The sequence below is a fragment of the Xyrauchen texanus genome, chromosome 25 (genome assembly GCF_025860055.1).
Source record: "Xyrauchen texanus isolate HMW12.3.18 chromosome 25, RBS_HiC_50CHRs, whole genome shotgun sequence".
NCBI classification, from domain to species: domain Eukaryota; kingdom Metazoa; phylum Chordata; class Actinopteri; order Cypriniformes; family Catostomidae; genus Xyrauchen; species Xyrauchen texanus.
In genome coordinates, this window is record NC_068300.1 from 30,203,333 (window position 1) to 30,224,320 (window position 20,988).

General features: G+C 39.6%; 1 protein-coding gene across 1 annotated transcript; it reads left to right on the forward strand.

Moving 5' to 3' along the window:
• Positions 1 to 6,563: 6,563 nt before the first annotated feature.
• On the forward strand, positions 6,564 to 18,320 carry zgc:171775 (STKc_p38 domain-containing protein). Its single transcript, XM_052092073.1, has 11 exons — positions 6,564 to 6,693; positions 7,610 to 7,739; positions 8,414 to 8,472; positions 10,177 to 10,288; positions 10,453 to 10,482; positions 13,683 to 13,730; positions 13,895 to 14,009; positions 14,215 to 14,286; positions 14,383 to 14,462; positions 14,598 to 14,676; positions 17,346 to 18,320. Exons 1-11 carry the CDS (start codon positions 6,575 to 6,577, stop codon positions 17,522 to 17,524), a joined length of 1,023 nt encoding a protein of 340 aa, XP_051948033.1. The 5' UTR covers positions 6,564 to 6,574; the 3' UTR covers positions 17,525 to 18,320.
• The last annotated feature ends 2,668 nt before the right edge of the window (positions 18,321 to 20,988 follow it).

A 20,988-nucleotide genomic window follows, 5' to 3' on the forward strand; every position in this document is an offset into this window, starting at 1 on the left:
TCGCTTCTCCGACACAAAGTGGAGAGAGCGACAGAAGGGGAACGTCTAGGTTACGAATGTAACCTCCGTTCCCCGATGGAGGGAACGAGACGTTGTGTCCTTCCCGGCCACGTCGCTGAGCCGAGCCGCTGTAGTGGCCGGACCATTTCCGGCTCCTCAGAAAAATCCTGAATGAACTCTAGTATTTGCCTCGCCTTTATACCCGTATGTCCGGGGGCGGGGTATGCAAATACTGACTGCCAACTTCTCAATGGCCTTTTTTCATAGATCAGAGGTATATTCGGTGGCTCAAGAGAGACCCCTAGTGTCGCTTCTCTGACACAACGCCTCATTCCCTCCATCGGGGAACGGAGGTTACATTCGTAACCTAGACGTTTTCCTGTATCTGGGTGTGAACTGTTGAAATATAACCTATAGGTAGTTGTGGCTTCTTGTGCAACCTCTGAAATGGCGGAGATCCATTTGTAGTGTACACTACATTATATTATATAATATACTATATAAGTGTGTATGCATCCTCTGAAATGGACTTGGGTTCTCACCACTAACTGTAATTGATAGAAAAATATTTCCATTATCAGTTCAGCTGACTCAAATGTTGATACAATACCTGTACTGCAATGTATACATACAATACATAAAATAATAAAGACTACCTTTAGCTTTCAGTAATTCAGTCTCACCTTTTATCAAAACAAGTAACTATTCTTCTGTGGCCAGAAGCATCCCACCTTTGCAGTACTCTTTTGTTATAATGCAACGCAGTGTCTCGCATAGCTCACATAAACTTCAATTTGAAGTTCAATTTGAAGTTTATGTGAGTTTATGTGAGCTGTGCGAGACACTGCGTTGTTTAATTGGTTTAGGGAACACTCCGCTACAGCCGACTATTTTCGTTTTGACTTGACAGCGGTATCTGCAAGTACGTGTCACGTGACTTTCCGTTGATGCAAGGATAATTGTCTCGTCGGCTATTTTCACAGAAAATGAATCATAAGAATAAATATAGCTACAAGCAGCAATTATCAGGGTTCAAGCGGCAAAGGGCCTTTAAGTGCATGTGCTAGAAGATTATAAGAAATATTTTGATACCACCTAAAATAGAGTTTGTGGCAGCAGGGGCATGGTCAAGCATCCGTCCGGAGAGAGAGAGAATGCGGTAAGGGCGCTTGAGATGCGCCAGGACCAGGATTGGCGATTCTTTTAGATCATGCAAGCTCAAGCAGAGGACCGGCATGTGATCTGGAGCTTTCTCAGCCAGGAGAGAGCCCCGGCCGTGACCCTGGACAACCACAGCCCCCTGCCCCCACCCACGCTCCTGAAGATGGGAGCAGAAGACGACGCAGAGACTTTCCTCGATCTGTTCGAGCTTGACCAGTGAGCGGCCATGCTCCTTCCGCTCTTGTCAGGGGAAGCCCAGCTTGCTGCTCAACAACTGCCGATGGCTAACCTCCTGGCCTATGCCAACCTGAAAAAGGCCATCCAACAGTGAGTGGGTTGGAATCAGGAGCATTACCGGCAGGTCTTCCAGTCCCTGAAGCTGGGGAGCACTGAGAGGGCGCACATTAAATTTACCACCTCAAAACCTAATCACAACACTCACTTGTGGAAACCACCTCTCACCGTATCAGCTCGCAGGGGTTGCCGAGTTGCAACAAGAATTTGCAGACATGTACTTCCCTCTACCGGGTCGTGCAAAGCTCATCCAGCACCAAATCGAGACCGAACCAGTAGTGGTGGTACGTAGCCATCCCTATCACTTGCCCGAGCACAAAAAGAAAATAGATTGGGAAGAATTGGATGTGATGCTTGATATGGGGGTAATAGAGGAATCCCACAGTGATTGGTCCAGTCCGGTTGTTCTAGTTCCTAAGAGCAACGGGTCTGTACGGTTCTGTGTGCCCGATGCCCCGCATTGATGAGTTACTCGATCAGTTAGGTACTGCTCGTTTTATTCAACATTGGATTTGACAAAGGGTTATTGGCAGATCCCCTTGACACCAATTTCCCGTGAAAAAACAGCCTTCTCTACGAGGTTTGGATTGCAAGGCAAGGCAAGGCAAGGCGAGGCAAGTTTATTTATATAGCACATTTCATACACAATGGTAATTCAAAGTGCTTTACATAGAAGAGATTAAAATAAGAATAAAAAAATAAGAATAACTGAAACAGTTTAGAATAAAATAAAATAAAATACAGTACAAACAGTCGGACACACAGTGGCATAGTGCTCATTCAGTAAATGCACAGCTAAACAGATGTGTTTGAGTCTGGATTTGAATGTGACTAATGTAGGAGCACATCTGATCTCTTCTGGAAGCTGGTTCCTGCTGCGGCTGGCATAATAGCTAAAAGCAGACTCTCCCTGCTTAGAGTGAACCCTTGGTATTTCTAGCTGATGTGATCCTAATGATCTGAGTGATCTGTTGGGTTTATATTCAGTGAGCATATCTGCAATATATTGAGGTCCTAGCCCATTGAGTGATTTATATACCAGTAATAATATTTTAAAATCAATCCTAAATGTAACTGGGAGCCAGTGTAAAGACCTGAGGACTGGTGTGATATGTTCATATTTTCTGGTTCTGCTCAGAATCCTGGCAGCAGCGTTCTGTATGAGCTGCAACTGTCTTATGGTCTTTTTGGGAAGGCCAACGAGGAGTCCATTACAATAATCCACCCTGCTGGTGATGAAAGCATGCACAAGTTTCACTAGGTCTTGACTGGAAACAAAGCATCTAATTCTTGCAATATTTTTCAGATGATAGTATGCTGATTTAGTTATTGCTTTGACATGACTACTGAAACTAAGTTCTGACTCTAGAGACACACCAAGATTCCTGACTTGATTTTTAGTTGTTTGACCCCTAGCGTCAAGGTATGCATTCACCTTGAGAACGTCATCTTTGTTTCCAAACACAATGACTTCAGTTTTGTCTTTGTTTAACTGAAGAAAGTTTTGGCACATCCAACTGTTTAATTCATCAATGCATTGGCACAGGGAGTCAATGGGGCTGTAATCGTTAGATGATAGGGCTAAGTAGATCTTAGACCATTGCACGAATTTGTGACACTTCTGTTTGGTTTGTTTGGGGCCCCGGCTACATTTCAGCATCTCATGGACTGAATCCTCAGACCACACACTAGCCGTAAGCTCTCCATAAGGGAAACAAAGTACAGCACCGTGGAGAAGGAGTGTCTGGCCATCAGGTGGGTGGTCCTCACTCTCCAGTACTACCTGATGAGGTGGACCCTCTGCTCGGATCACTCCCCACTCCAATGGATCCAGTGCATGAAGGATACCAACGCACTGATCACCCGGTGGTGTCTGGCTCTCCAGCCCTTTAAACTTGATTGACACCTATGGATCTTGAGGCAAAGTTGGTCAGAATGAAGAGATTAGTCATATGATATGAATAATGTGTTAAACATTACAGAAAACAACCATTCACACTCATGTAAATTGCAAAAGCACAAATATTTTACATGTAACTGTTATACCACCTATTATCCGATCTCCACCAAATTTTGAATGCTTTTTCAAAATGACATATCACAAATGCATACTAAATTTGATGAAAATCTGCATTTTCGTTTAGGAGTTATTGGCTTTTGATTGATCTAGGCCAAACACTTTTGTTTAAATTACGTTGTTATACCCATGCCAAATAAAAAGTTTTTTGATAATTATTAATCTATGCTGTCCAATTATTCTTCCTGTATGTTTTTTTATGTTACTTAAAAAACCTAGGACCAGTTTGCAAAATTGGATTTTTTAAATAATCTCAAATATTTAAGAAAAATTTGATTAGATTTGATCAGAGATTTGCACGTATGTAAAATGCGATAGCGTCTCCAAGTGGCTATTTATTTGTATTTTTTTATTTTGCATAGACCTTCAGGGCCAAGAGTCAAATATGCCCACCTTGTTTCGTTCCGATCGGCCTTTGTTAACCTTGACTAAAAGCTGCTGAAAATTGATTGTTCGATAGCGGCGATGTTTTTCGAGATGTACAACAGTCCTCATAGACCTTGATGGAAGAAAAACTACAGGTTGATCGGACCAATGGCTCCTAAGTTACAGTCATTTTAGGTTTTTCATTTTTATGGCACCACCAAATTGCCGAGGTATGCATTATTTTTCTTACAAATACAATAGGGTTCCAGCACTTTCCGTGTTTGGTTCCCTAATAATTCTAACAAAAACAATAGGGTTTCTAGTCCTTCGGGCTATATTACTTTTGTTGTTAGGGCATGTAATAGTGACATAAGGTATCCAGTGAGGATGCACCTTTTTCCTTTTCCAAATATTAAAATCAATCTTGAGAAGGGTATGGTATGCATTAAACTATGTATCAACCCACATTGCCAACTGTAATATCAGTAAAGCCACAGTTGCTACATGGAAAATTATAATGCTACTAACTTATATACTGTAGATACATATTGATTTGTGTCACAATAATGATGATATAAGTAAGGATTTTACAGTAAAATGTATGTTGTAGAAGTTGTGGGAACAGTCCTCTTCAGTTACTCCATTGTTTCAGAAAGTAATCGCTATCAAATTAGGTTTCTTTCTTTTTATTTAACTGCGATAAGTGTTTGCCTCGATTCTGACATAAACCTTTGCATTTATTTGCCAAATTTTATGTTTTGGATGTAGTCTTCCATGGCATTCTGGAAACCCTTCCTGAAACCTTTAGATATCATTACTAGATGTACATGGACAGTTAATGTAATCCAGGTGTTGTTTATGAATTTTTGAGGTAAATAATTTCAAGCTGATCACTTTTCTCCCCATGTTTGACAAGAAATACTTGAAAGAAAGCTTGGCAGAAATGGCAACAATAACCAAGGGCTTAGTGAAGGGTAAATTACTGTGTCATTACATGCAGTTCAAACTAAATGGCACACTTTGCCCTGTGACCACACTGGATGTCATATACAGTATGCATTAGCAGTTATCCTGTTATAACCTGCAAATTTTATACAATTTGTTAAGACACCCAAAGCTTTACATATTGATTGGATTAGTAATAGGGCAGACCAGGGTTAATTGTCACATATCAGTGAGGTTTTGATTCAAAAGTCAATTTACAAAAACACTTTTTTTTTTTTCACTGCATCTTGACATCAGCGGTCTCCTTGGTGGTCAAGATTTCAAGTGCAATTGCACATCCTCTAGTGACATCTAGCACTCTGCGCATATGTCAAGAACTAGGAAGTATAAACAAGCTTTAAATCTTGATTGTGCCTAGAAAATGCAATGGCAAGACATACAGTCAAAAAGGAGTTACATTTTGGTCTGTTCTCACCCAAAATCGATTGGATTGCTTCAGAAGATTAAACTGCTAGAGTCTGATGGATTACTTTTATGCTGCCTTGGTGTACTTTCTGGAGCTTCAAAGTTTTGGCCACCATTCACTTGAATTTTGTTGAGGTATTCTTCTGAAAATCTTTGTTTGTGTTTTGCAGATTAAGAAAGTCATACGAATCTTAGATGGCACAAAGGTGAGCAAATGATGAGAGAATTTTCATTTTTGGTTGAACTGTCGCTTTAATTTAAATTTCTGTTGACTAAAAAAATGGTTTGTTGTTTTGGATAATACCTTTTACATTTTTATTGCTTCATACATTTTTTTGTGTTCATAATAGTTTAAATTTGTCTGAAAAGCCTGTTATAGCCTATTTAAAGGCAGGTTCCAATTATGACAACTTACCCCATATAGTGCCCTGCTATTAGGGCACTTTACTGTAATAAAAAAATAAACTACCCTGAGAAAATACAGTAAGTACAATGTTTAAAACACACCACAGTCTCCACTAGATGTTTTAAAAAAATCTGCACACATATAAAAATGTGCACAAACGATTAATGGTTTTATTTCTGTTTATTATTTAGAATATCAACATATATTTATACTCTTGATACACAGTTATTATAGTAGAATCTACCAAAATACCAGTGTTTATTCAGTTATTATTACTACCATAAAACCACAATAAATTGAAATGGGATCTCCCTCAAACCACTTTCATCTTTAATCCATTAGCTAACATGTTTACTTTTTTATGACAGTAGTCAATAAAACTCCCAGAAAGCTCAACTTCTTGGAAACTGTACAGACATTGTTGTTCAGGAATAAAGCAGTTTCTCACAAGATGATGCCAAAGAAAATGTAGTAACTTGGATGTATTAAACAACTTAAATTAAAAGAACAAGAAAAAGTCACAAGCAAGGGGGAATTATAACACACAAGACAAAATACTAAATAAAATGAATTTTATATATAGCGAATTAAAATAAATATTTCAAAAAAGTTAATTTTATTTTATTATAATTGTCAATGGACTGCCTGTTTCACTTAATAAGACCATACAGTATATTGGGAATGTTATTTGTGACTGGACTGTTGAGGAATCACTGAAGGAAAGTCACCTAAATCACGTGACTGCAAAGGTGCGTTGAGATGGGCGTGTCCTCGCTGCTCTGTCTGGCGCTCACGTGGGTCACTCTGAACGAACTGAGTGGTCGCGATTTGACCGCAGTGGACACGCAGTGGACGTCTTCATGGCTTCACCTCTGAAAGCGGGCTTTCACAGACTGGAGATCCAGAATACGGCATGGGACGTTCCAGACCGATACACGTCACTCAAGCCCCTGGGCTCCGGAGCCTATGAGACAGTTTGGTGAGTGAGGTTTTTTTTTTTCACTTTCTGAAACTGTGCATATTGCAGTATTGCATATTGACAATTTACACAAGCAGTAATGGAATTCACACTATCAAACTGTAAAACATAATGCATTTTAAAAAACAATCTTGCACTATGCATTATTATGCTAATTGTGCATATGTGGAGGTTCAGTAATATTGTATAAGTATAAATATATACAATTTGGTTCAGTTTGCTATATTCATCTAGAGACTGGGAAATACATAGATGCTGACGCACATATCTGAGGGGTAAGCAAGTATAAGCACATTTACTGATAAGAAATTCCATAAACACAGTTTCCATACTATAATAGTCTCTTTACAGACAGAAGTGATGATTTCAGACAGTGTCAACTATAGTTGACACTGTCTGAAATCATCACTTCTGTCTGTAAAGAGACTATTTTTACTATTTAATAAAATAACATTTCAGTTCATTTACATGGTTCGGATATGTAACATAAATATAATATAATACAAAATAGTCAATTAGTTCATACAACTGCATGTACTGTATAACTATACAGAATGAATCAAATGTTTTAAATAGTATTAGATGAAGTGTAGCTTGAACATATCACAAGTATAGCGTAATTGTAGCCGAACTATTCATGTTGTCGGTTAATTATTATTTGTCTTATTTCCATATGATTGCTATTGAAGACTTGATGACCGTCTTACAGTGAATTTTTATGTCTTTTAAATCAGCTGTGTCAGATGTTCTTAACTGTTTATGAAATCCATATGTAGGCTTCTGTTTGTTAAATGCAATTAAACTGGATGGCGAGATGATTTTTTATTTATTTCTGAACTCTAAAAATACAATCATTGGTCTAACATATACATTACTCAATAAATATACATGCAGATTAATGATAACTTGTGTGCAGTTTTGCAACTGACCAGAAGACTAAGGAAAAGGTGGCCATTAAGAAGCTATACAGATCATTCCAGTCTCTGATTCATGCTAAACGTGCTTACAGAGAACTCCAGCTGCTCCGTCACATCCAACATGACAATGTAAGTCTCAAATCCCCCAGAAGAAAACAATGGACAGTAAAGTATAGGCTTAACATTGAATATTGTAAGTTTCTGTATTGATTACCTGCTCCTTATGACAGCTCCATAATTGATGGACTTTTTTAACAGGACTTTGTCACTTGCTTTGTATGTAGTTTTAGTATGAAAGCTGTATAATCCTTCTGTCAACTGAAAGAGATTTGAAAAGATTTCTTGCACCAATGTGGTGAAAGCCTCTTATTTCTCCTCACACCGGTTGTTGTGCTTAGTAAACAGTAAACTTGACCTCACACTGCTGTGTTTAATGTGGACTTAGATTCAGTAACAAGAGGATAAAGAACCAGAATCATTTATGCAATATTTTATCCTCTTTTCAAAACCCAAACCAGTCAGCTCATTGGAATGTCTAAACATCTTTATTTCTAACCGTATCAGTTTAGGTCATGTTTACCAGGGTGAAGTTTGCTTTAATGATTTTCTTTAACCAAGAGCAAAGAAACAAACATTAGTGCTGTCTATATTGGTGAATATCAATAGTAATAGTTTTTGCTTTACTATTTGTGTAATGTATAATAATAATAATAAAAGGTAATGCACAGTTGTTGGAAACATTTATAAAATTGGTAATGCACAGTACAGAACAGCCCTTATTGTGGATACTCTTTTTCCTATAGGTGATCCGCCTTCTCTTTGTCTTCACCCCTGATTACTCGATGGAGAAATTTGATACTTTGTGAGTGTCGAGATGATCAGAATGCATTTCTGTGAAGAAATCTTTCGCTTTTCATGACCTGCTCCTTATGACAGCTCCATAGAGGAGTGCAGTATGCTTGAACATATACAATGTGTGGATGCATTTATTAGAGAGTTCAAAGAATCTTCGTACCATTTCGATTTCTAAAATCCGGATTATATAGTTAATATTGGTTTTACAAAGTTATTTTAGTCTAATCATTTACGGTAATCAATTCCATATTTGTGTAATTTGTGTTTGATTTGTGTAACATTGCTCTGTTTGTTCACTCTAAGAAAAAAGGTACCATACAAAGCCATCACCGGTGTTACGATGAGCAGGAAGGCAGAAGAGGGGCGAGGATCTAAGTGCAGGGTTAGCTTTATTGGACAGGTTGAAAACTAAACAAACAAAACCAAAACAAAGGAAACACCCACAATGGGGAAACACAACAAAAACACGGAAAACATACAACGGTTTAACTGGCAGGATAAACATCAAGAACCACGAAAACAAGCATCCATATACATCGACGATCGACAAGGGAATGGAGAACAAACAGGGTTTATATACACTGGAGACATGATGATGACAAACTACAATCAGGTGAGCACAATGACACAGGGCTGGCAGTGATGAGGGCCGGGGATCATGGGAAGTGTAGTTTAGACAAAGACAAGTGAAACCAGGGCAGACAACAAGGGAATCGTGACAACCGGGGTGGCTCCCTTGTTTTTGGTGTTTATCTGTACCCTTAAGGAGACAAAAAAAAAGGGACAAAAGATATACATTTACCTTTAAAGGTGCACAAAACGAGTTATACATTTTAATTAGAGGTACAAAAAAGGTCTCCTTGAGGGTACCACTGCAGTAACGGCCCTTAAACATTTCCCTTTTTTTCTTAGAGTGTTTGAGCTGTCTGATATGTCAACTTCTGGCTCCAACAATGGCTTGAGTCTACCTGTGTGTCTCAAACAATGGAAGATTTGAGAGTTTGAGAAACCTGTTTGGGAAACAGTCTTTATTTTTGCAATTCCATTTGGTGCCTCTAGTGGTGGAGAAATTACACAATGCAGCTTTAAATTGAAGCTACATCTTTGAACATAGGTTCTTAAAGGAATAGATCACCCTAAAATGAAAATTCTCTCATCATTTACTCACCCTCGTGCCATCCCAGATGTGTATGACTATCTTTCTTCTTTTTGTTTTTGGGTGAGAGCAGACAAAATTCTAACTCCCTTTACACTATACATTCAAGCTTGACACTTCCACATTGAAAGAATGATCACCCAGAAAACAGCTGTCAAGATGTACAGTGAAAAAATAGTTACATTTTGGTCTGTTCTCACCCAAAACCAACTGGATCACTTCAGAAGATACAGGTTTAACCACTGGAGACTGATGGATTTATGCTGCCTTTATGTGCTTTTTGGAGCTTTAAAGGCCTAATCACCATTCACTTGCACTATATGGACCAAAAGGGCTGAGATATTCTTCTAAAAATCTTTGTTTGTGTTCAGCAGAAGAAAAAAGTCATACACATCTTTAATGACATGAGTGTGAGTAAATGATGAGAGAATTTACATTTTTTGGGTGAACTATCCCTTTAAGCACTGGTATACTTCAAAGCTTGATGCACACAATCTACACAATTTTCAAACCAGGCTAACGATTAACCCACAGTCTGTAATGTTTTTTGCACAGCTATATAGTCATGCCATATGTGGCTCAGGATCTTGGCAACATCATGAAGAGGAAACAGTTATTCAGCAAAGTCATCACGTACCTCTTCTATCAGATTCTCAGAGGACTCAAGGTCCTGGCCCTCAAAGTTTTTTAATTCTGACTCGCATCTCTCAACAGACAACTGAAACTCGGCACATCTTACTCGCATGAAAGCACTTCTGACAAGTGACAATATTGATGAGATTGATGAAGCTGATTTTGCAGCTAATGAGTAACTGCTACTTTTCTCCTCAGTATATTCATTCTGCTGGGATCATTCATCGGGTATGTAGATTACATTTTACCAATTTGCCCTGATACAGTAAAGTGGCAGAACTAAATGTCCACAATCTATTGTATTTCATACACAGTAGAGGTATACCAATATATCGGTTATACAGATTAATCAGTGCTGATAGTCGGTTATCTTCAAATACCTAAACCGATAGTTCCAGATAGTCTTTTATTATTATTTGTGATTAACAGTCACGTGGGGATTCTGAGACCGTCAATTTGTGGATCTTATCATGTGGCTTGTTGAGTGCATTACCGTGGAGATGTAGCACATGTGGAGGCCCACGCTATTCTCCGCGGCATCCATGCACAACTCACCACGTGCCCCACAGAGAACAAGAACCACATTATTGTAACCCGCACACACACACACACAAGACGAGACAGTCACAATGTCGGAGGAAACTGCTTTATTCCACAAAGCGTGCAACAGTACAAACAGGGCAAATCCAGAGAAGAGTTGTCGAGGGAAGCATAGGGTCAAAAGCCGGGGAATCAAAGTAGAGAAAAGGGGCAAATCTGGGAAAGAGTGGTCAACGAGAGCGGGAGGTCGAAGCCGGGAATCAGACACAACTAGACGGGACTAGTGGGAGCAAAAGACAGGGGAACAAGGGGAGCTGGCAAGCTAAGGGGTAAACCAGAGGAGTACAAAACTAGACGAGACTAGCGGGGGGCAAAGATACGGGAAACTAAACACAATAACCAACGGGTGTGAAACGAATGTGCTGTGATGTAAATAGGGGAACTAACGAGCGGTGCAGGTGTAACGAATAAAGGGGTGATTGAGACGAGTGCAGGTGTACATAATGTTCTGGCGATTGGGAGCGGGCATGTGAGCCCGAGGGGGGAGATAGTGTACGAGCATGTGAGCTTGTAGGAGCAAAAACGAGCGTGCAAGCTCGAGCGAGCAAAACGGCCGTGGAAGCCCGAGGGAGCAAAACGAGCGAGGAAGCTCGAGGGGGCGGAGAGAGGGAGCGGGGTTCGTGACAGTACTCCCCCTCTAAAACGGACGGCTCCTGACGGCCAGCCGCTGTGCGAGGAGCGACCTCTGGGAAGTGGTGCTGGACGATCCCAACAAACAAAAAACCCTGAACAGACAACCCACAAAACACACAAACAAAATTGAGGGCAGTCCAAGGGGCACAGAGGGAAATGAGACAGTCCATGGGGTCAATGGGCAGTTTCAAGGCAAGGTCAGGGGGAACATAGCGGACAGGCGGGTGGTCGGGAGATCTAGGGGGCATCCAAAGGGCAGAGACTGGGTCAGGGGGTCTGGAAGGCGACTGGAGGACAGGGACTGGGTCCGGGGGTCTGGAAGGTGACCACCGGACAGGAATAGGGTCCGGAGGCCAGGGAAGAGGCCACAGGACAGGGAGGGGGTCAGGAAGTCCGGGCTGAGCCGTGAAAGGCGGTGTTTATCTGGGGCCGTGTCAGGCCTCGGGATTGGGGCCGTGTCAGGCCTCGGGACTGGGGCCGTGTAAGGCTTTGGGACTGGGGCCGTGTCAGGCTTCGGGACTGGGGCCGTGTAAGGCTTCGGGACTGGGGCCGTGACAGGCTTCGGGACTGGGGCCGTGACAGGCTTCGGGACTGGGGCCGTGTCAGGCTTCGGGACTAGGGCCGTGTAAGGCTCCGGGACTAGGGCCGTGTCAGGCTTCGGGACTGGGGCCGTGGTAGGCTTCGAGACGGGGGCCGTGGTAGGCTTCGAGACAGGGGCCGTGGTAGGCTTCGAGACGGGGGCCATGGTGTGGAGCGCTGGTTCAGTGTCTGCCTCCCCCACAGTAAACGAGGAACCAGTGTACAGTAGGGCGAGGTCAATAAACTGAGCCAGGTTGAGAGAGCAGCGACCACCAGGCATGAATGATGAGGTTGGCTCATTCAGTCCACATTGAAAAACGTCTTTCAGAGCCACCTCATCAAAATTCACCTGGTTAGCCAGGGCACAAAAATCCACAACATAAGCCTCCATGGGTTGGCTCCCCTGGCGCAAAACCAACAGTCGGGCTGCTGGCTCCATAATGTCAAGGACGGGGTTATGAGCACTCTTGGTAAGCGCTCGAAGAGCCGTCAAACCTCTCAGGGGGTTGAAGGCTCACGGCGCTCAGAAATGCATTGGAAGCATAAACGGGCTCAGGGGCAGACACGGGTCAAACAGGGTGAAATAAATCAGAAATAGTGCATACCTGCTGCCCCTGGGCCATGAGCGCGTGGTCCTCTCTCCAAACTGTAGCTCATCGCGCCGAATGTGACGTGCATCTCCGCTCTAGTGAGCTGCGCGAATCCTCCGCGTGACGCATTGTGACTGTCTACGGTGAGGTTAGTTATTCTGTAACCCGCACACACACACACAAGACGAGACAGTCACAATGTCGGAGGAAACTGCTTTATTCCACAAAGCGTGCAACAGTACAAACAGGGCAAATCCAGAGAAGAGTTGTCGAGGGAAGCGTAGGGTCAAAACCCGGGGAATCAAAGTAGAGAAAAGGGGCAAATCCGGGAAAGAGTGGTCAACGAGAGCGGGAGGTCGAAGCCGGGAATCAGACACAACTAGACGGGACTAGTGGGAGCAAAAGACAGGGGAACAAGGGGAGCTGGCAAGCTAAGGGGTAAACCAGAGGAGTACAAAACTAGACGAGACTAGAGGGGGGCAAAGATACGGGAAACTAAACACAATAACCAACGGGTGTGAAATGAATGTGCTGTGATATAAATAGGGGAACTAACGAGCGGTGCAGGTGTAACGAATAAAGGGGTGATTGAGACGAGTGCAGGTGTACATAATGTTCTGGCGATTGGGAGCGGGCATGTGAGCCTGAGGGGGGAGATAGTGTATGAGCATGTGAGCTCGTAGGAGCAAAAACGAGCGTGCAAAATGGGTGTGGAAGCCCAAGGGAGCAAAACGAGCGAGGAATCTCGAGGGGGCGGAGCGAGGGAGCGGGGTTCGTGACAATTATAGAGACCACGAGGAGGTTACCCCATGTTACTGTACCCTCCCTAGCAATTGGGCCAATTTGATTGCTTAGGAGACCTGACTGGTGAATATATAGATTTAAAAAAAGCTTAATTTGGTAAATACTTAAATAAAGAGCATTGCAATTAGTAGCTACATGTTCTGTATTACTTCCTCTAATCATTTTGTGCCTGAAAATGATAAACATAATGAAATTAGTGAAATCTTTGGTGTTTGGTTTCAGGATCTTAAGCCTAGTAACCTTGCAGTGGATGAAAACTGTGAATTGAAGGTAAACACATTGGATTTTGAGATGAATTAAACATTCAGCATCCATTCACATGATTTACTACCACTTTTCAAGCTTCACCTTATTCATTCTACACTTTCTTTTATTATTATTAATTAACAGTAATGTGTAAGGAAATGTGGCATGTTTTCTCACACTATTGTCAGATCCTGGACTTTGGACTTGCAAGACACACAGAAACAGAGATGACAGGTTATGTGGTGACACGCTGGTACAGATCCCCTGAGGTCATTTTCAACTGGATGCATTACACTCAAACAGGTGACCTTTGACACTTTAATTCCTGACTCCACCCAAAACATTGTGTAAAAGGAGGTTAAAAAGAAAGAAGTTGTCTGTAATGTTGTCTCTATTGTGGATGGACAGGATTCTGTTCTGCTCTAATTTGACATGATCTGTCGGGTCTTGCTACAGTTTATGTTACTTCTGTGTTGTCTTTTCTTACTCATTAATGTTCTTTGTTCAGTTGATATATGGTCTGCTGGCTGTATCCTGGCAGAGATGATAACTGGAGAGGTGCTTTTCCCAGGCAATGACAGTATCCTTTGTCTCTCCTTGCTTTTAAAATTCTGTTGACCAAAGTGCATTGTTTGAGTGCAGAATGCATACATCTAGTCCTTAACTCTATGTTAAGGTATTGACCAGCTGAAGAAGATCCTGAACCTAACAGGCACACCAAAATCAACACTTGTTCAGAAAATGCAAAGCAAAGATGTATGCAAATGCCATCAGACAACTCCATTAAATGCTTTTGGTTGTTGTTTATTCTGGGAACACTTAATTTTTTTCTAGTTTTTAATTGAATTACTTATGTTACTGATAAAATGCCATATGTCAACATGTTTGCAGGCTCAGTCATATGTCCGGTCACTCCCAGTACAAAGGAAAAAGGCTTTCAAAGATGTATTTCCTGCTATGAATCCTAGTGGTATGTCCACAACTCTAAAATCAATTTCAATTTTACAACCTTTTTAAACATAAAACTAATAGGCCCAAGTAAAATGAGTAACTACAAGCTTTCATGATCTACTTAAAAACTGTGGTATTGCATTGTTTCTAAATCAGAAAATGTCGCCCTCTGATGGTAGACTACTATATAAGATCACTGTTATAATACTGTAGGTGCACTCAGTAACTGTGTCACAAATGACACACATTACACTATGCACTGTATGTACACTGTTTGATTGAGGACTCTGGTTAAAACAATTAAGGCCAGGCATAGAAATGCATCTATTTTTTAGACTACAAACTCTTCAGACATGTTTGTAAGATGTGTTTTCTTTTGTTAATATCACTGGTAGTCCTCTTGAAGCAAAACAAAACAAGTTTTTGCTTGAACGCCCCACCTTGGGAGTGGCAGTTTAACTACTGTTGCTCTCATGCAAGGAGATCTAAAGATTGCATGCAGACTTATGAATATGCACAGGTGATCAACAGTTGGTCAAGAGTTTCACTTAATATAACATTCGATTTTGGTTTGTTTTTGACCAAACTTTATTGTATTCCTTCCGAACAAGACATGTGTCACATACAATAATTTATTAGACATCTGAATTATACTTTTGTGTCCTTTTGAAGCTTGAAGAGGTGGTCACCATAAACTACCATTGTATCACCGAGCACAAATTTGTTTCACAATTTCACAGTTTTTGTTCAGGAAAGGAGTAGCATTTTGAAATGTGCATCTCGTGTTCTGCTATGTTCTGTTTTGCTCCGTCTGTTTGAACAGCCCCTGGGCTCAGAGTCTGAGATGCTTCACAACTGCTTTCAGCCGAATACCACTACTATCTGGGAATATTATTACCGTACATACAAATATATATATATATATATATATATATATATATATATATAAATAAGAAATATTGAGATAATTAAAATGCATTACATTCTTTTGGCAGAAGAGTTCATCATTGATAAGACAATACAAAAAGTGGCTTTAGAATACTATGTATTGTTTACTACCATATTATTGATCATAAGCCAATCATTGGCATACAGTTCACAGCAATCCATTTCACAAGTGAATTTGTCAATCAGTTCTGATGATTCTGATCTCCTTTGTGGAGTGGTGGTGGTGGTGGTGTAGTGGTCTAAGCACATAACTGGAAATCTGGTAATCAGAAGGACGCTGGTTCGAGCCCCACAGCCACCACCATTGTGTCCTTGAGCAAGGTACTTAACTCCAGGTTGCTCCAGTGGGATTGTCCCTGTAATAAGGGCTCTGTAAGTCACTTTGGATAAAAGTGTCTGCCAAATGCATAAATGTAAATGTCTCGGGTGCGTTGCGTCATAAACATAAAATGTTTAATACTTAGAACATATCTTGAGATCCCCTAGTTCGAATTTGCGCTCCATAAAGTGTTTTGAATGCAAGAACATAACGCATGTTTGTGTTGTGCTGCCTGCTGAAGGGTTGTTTTATTCACTGTATAAACTGCGAGTTGCCATACAGCTGAAGTTTCACTTACTGCCCTCTGGAGTAAACAGGTGGTACTACAAGCTTGCATTTCTCAGGAATATTCCTTAGTACGGTCCGGGGGCATGCGATTAATTGGGTTTTTTAACGCGCTATTTTGCATGTTAAATCAACAGCCCTAAAATGTAATGAATATAAAACACTGTGATATCACTGTTATTATATAGATTTAATATGGGGTATAGTACAATGGCACCAGTGCAACATCATTTTAACATAGAACCATCTTTTGAAGCGTTCCTTCAACATTTATTTATTACAATTGTTTTATCAGGTCAGTAACTGTGTACTTTCTGCTACATAGGGCAAGCAGTGACCTTTGACTGCATGAAGTATCCAACATTCCTCACTCCGATTTTTTTGGTTGAAGAAGTACATCATCCGGGTACTCCAACTCATAGTACACTACTTTTTGTTGCATTTTCAGTGTAAACATACTGCTCACACTACTTAAACTACAAAATGGCATAGAATAGTCCAGAGTATGTGTATCGGTCTCAATAAAGCTAATTTGTTATATTTGGAGTGCAGGGTTTTGGAAAGAGGGGGCGTGGCTAATTCAGCAGCTCAGTCTTGTGGAAGTAGAATGGCTAAAATCGCTTAAAGCACCATTCATGTTTTTGTATCCATATAGTGGCATGTGATGGGTGAATGCTATAAGAAGATGGCCACATGAGTAGTACAGACATAATTTTGATAACTTTGTCTCTTGAAGTTTAAGATTTCTACAGCGTGAAGGTAGGATCTTGTGTATTTATGAATGAAGCACTCTTGTTTTAAAAATTCCCCACTCTGTTGTTATGGCATCCCCCTAACACTTTAAAATACTCATGATGACTTTTGGCAACTCTACAACCTCCTGTAGCTAATTATGTTTTCTTGATGGCCGTGTGCTAGTTTCCCTGGCACATAAGGTCAAAAAGGTTACTGATATGACTGGGGTCTTCATCTCACATGAGTGCCCATGATGTTATACATCAAATGTTACTGTGTGCACCTTTAAAAGATGCCATCTGTGCGCTGTTCACAGCAGAGATGCATGCATTTTACATTAGCATTATGTTTTCACCAATCTCTTACTCTTACTCCTGATTTAAAGTGTGTTTCCTCCACAGCGATCGATCTGTTGGAAGACATGCTGGTTTTGGATCCGGAGGTCAGAATTACAGCAAAAGATGGCCTGTCACACCCATATCTCTCTGAGTTTCATGACCCTAAAAACGAGCCTGTGTCACCTCTATATGATGATTCTTTTGAGAGTTTAGAGCTGGCCATCAGTGAATGGAAGAGTTAGAGCACACATATACCCACACAAGATTGAGCTTCTTATGTATATATTAGCAGGTGCCGCCCTACTCTGTTTAGTCACCAAAGGTATAATTTATGGGTGGGGTGGGTGTTTCATGTCCCTACCACTTTTACTTTGGCCGAATTTGGCCCTACCACTTTTTGAAATAGCTTTCATCAGTTAAGTGTCTAACGCAGAAGAAACATTGCCAGTTCTTTAGCAGGAGTTTCCATTTCCATTTTGTTTGTGAGTGTTGTAAATGGCAAACTGTTCTCGCCACTTTTTAAAACAAAGTGACACCCATGGCTTGACATTATTCCAGGTTAAAGCTGCTTTTATGTCTCACAGGCCTTATCCACATGGAGATCATGACATTTGACACAGACAACCCTAGAGTGACTGCAATGTAACAATTCTTCACACTGGAAGAGCAACACTCCAAAGATTTACAGAACTATTGACTTTTTTTTAATCAAACACTGTTAGGTAGCTATCTTTAAAGCCAATAAGTATTGACCTAGTGTGTGAATCAACTTTTAAAGCATTTTAAATATTTTACGATAATAGTGTTTTTTGATTTTTTTGTGTGTTTTATGCCTTTTTCCTTTCTCAATATTGATCTAATTAAGAAGCAATTTCACATCCCCAAGTGCTGCTTTTATGAAAATGTTATTCTCTATAATGAAACCTGTCTAAAATAATTAATGACACAAAATGCGAAAATTAATTTAAAGCCACCTTTTGTAAACATACCTAGAACTAGGAATATTTTTTCCAGTGATACACTGTACTTTAGTTAGGTAAACAGATGTTTTGCATCATTCTTTTACTACATCATGTTTAGCAAATAAAAAAAGGTTCATTTCTTAATTGTTTCAAAGTGATTAGTTACTGTAATCTACTCACTTCTTTAGTCAAAGTATTGAAATGCATTACACTTTCAATAATTTGTAATCACATTACAGTTCCTAACTTTCAATTAAGGTAAATCAATTTTAAGTACATTAGTTGGGTTGCACATATTTTTTAAATAATATTTATGTATACTACATTCAAAATATTAATTCATTTGTTTACATGTTTGTGTTTCTGTGATGTTTGAAGGGTGTGTGACAATGAACAAAGAGGAAATATAGATATTATTTTGAATACGTTAAACAGAAAAAAAGGCCTCCGTGAAAAGTGTTTAGAAAGTAAATTAAAAGTAGAGAAGTTTGTAATGTAAACTGATCACAATTTAAGAGAAGTAATTAGTTATTTGTTGTGCAATACATTATTGAGTAACGTATCCAACACTTGTAATACTTAAAGGTGCACACAGTCATTTTTTCATGATTAAAAAAGTTTTACTCCAAGATAAATTAATAGTAATTTTGAAATGTTTGTATAAAATCATGACCAGTCACGTGAGATGAGGAATCCAATCATTTCAGTAACCTTCTAAAAGCTGTTTTATTCTACATAGAGAGGGTCTCCTCATGGGGGAAGCCATGTTAGAATCCCATGACCAGCTGAATATTACAGGCTTAGTCTCAGTAACCATCCTGTTATTGTGTCTGTATGATGTTGCATCCACGCGACTAGTGTCAGTGTAAGTCCAAGATGACAAATTAAAAAAATAACTGAGTGCACCTTTAAAGCTGAAGTATGTAAAGTTTTCAGTGTTAAAATATATTCTTCTATCCCGGTTTAATATGCAGACACAACTATAAGACATTCATTGGTTAATTTTCTCAAAAACTGTAAACTGTGTCCAGGCTTGGAGAGTAACAAAATACATGTAACTGGATTACGTATTTAAAATACAAAATATAAGTAACTGTATTCCACTATAATTACAATTTAAATCATTGGTAATTAGAATACAGTTGATTACTGAAGAGATTACTTTGTATTTTATTGTCATTTGATTAATTTAATATTTAGTCCTTTCAGATGGAAAACATTTACACATAAATGATGTGATCCAAAGTGCATTTGAACAGCAGTGAAACACTTTCTTATGCTGTGTTACATTCATACGAGCAGACAGAGAAGTACATCTGAAGTAAGTTTGGAGAAATGGAAATAAACCTTGTGTAAATTGTCAGCTTTACGCTAAGCTAAAATGCTATTTCTAGCCATTTTACATGCACATGTTACCAGACACGATCATATTTTATTATCAAGAAAATTCACATTAGATTATAATTTATTTTATAGTAGGGACAAAATCTTATTTTTGATAATATTTTTTTTATTGTTTTCCTGTAAATATATCTAAAAATCCTTAAAACAAGATCACAACACACATAAGATATTTGTTTTTCAGAGAATGTATTTTTAACCTGTATTTTGTCTTACTGCACTGGCAGTGAGTTTTTATAGTCAAAACAAGTGAAAAAAATGTACCAGTGCTGAAGAAATAATCCAAATATTTAGAATATGTAACTGACTTTTAGTAATCTAATGGAATATGTTACAAATTACATTTTACAGCATGTATTCTGTAATCTGTAGTAGAATACATTTCAAAAGTAACACTCCCAACCCTGACTGTGTCTTTGTGGCAATATGAAAATTCCAGTGTTTGTTTTGAGCGACCTGCTTAGACCCGCCCCAACAACATTACTCAACCAATGGTGTGAGTTGGAGGCGTAACTATCTGACTGTATGAACAACCGCAGAGGAGGGGTGTATTTGAAAGCTGTTTTGAAAACTTTCGGTGATCGGCTTTCTATCGGATTGCACTTGACCACAGTAAATACCAGGTATAAATGTATGCACCCAAGATGCACTGTGATCGGATCATGATCGGATCACTGAAACCATATGCGTAGGTTGTCAGTTACAGATTCTGACCACACTCAAATAAGGTGAAAATGCAAATGCGTTTTGTTATCCAGTTACAACTACATAAGTAATTAATTATGTGATGAGTTTACTCTAAAAAAAATCTCATTAATATTCCATTAGAATACACTATTAATGCTCTCCTCAAATCCCTCTTGTTTGCATCTCTCTCTTGTTTTCTAATCACCTGTGACACTCACGTGAACCAGGCTTCAATCGTGCATTTCAGATGAAACATATACAAAGCATGAAACATATAAAGATGAATATCATTAATTTACATCAGCTACCTGAATTTTAGCTTTGTCAGCAGTCAAAAATATGAATTGAAGGAAAATTTCTGACTATTAAAGTGATAGAAAGCATTTTAATTATCCATCAGTGTTTTTAAAATAAACTAAAAGACAGAGAATTTTCAGTTACCATAGGTTCGAATGTAAAATCTAAGTAGTGTTTTCCATTTTGTGCAGGCAGCTTTGATAGGATCTCTATCCGATCACAGCGGAGACATTCGACAGCTATACAATCCAGCTAAAGAATATCCAGATACTTTCCGGATATGAAACCCATGTTAATGCAAGGTGTTGATGGGGCCAAAGTTTATTTTTGACATTCCGTTCGGGGGAGCGAGAAATTAC

Bases quoted from the DNA above. Each gene is read 5' to 3' on its own strand.
- zgc:171775 (XM_052092073.1), top strand. From the start codon at position 6,575: ATGGCTTCACCTCTGAAAGCGGGCTTTCACAGACTGGAGATCCAGAAT. The intron at 13,731-13,894 runs GTAAACACATTG...CACTATTGTCAG, and splicing joins ATGAAAACTGTGAATTGAAG to ATCCTGGACTTTGGACTTGC. The intron at 14,287-14,382 runs GTATCCTTTGTC...CTCTATGTTAAG, and splicing joins GCTTTTCCCAGGCAATGACA to GTATTGACCAGCTGAAGAAG.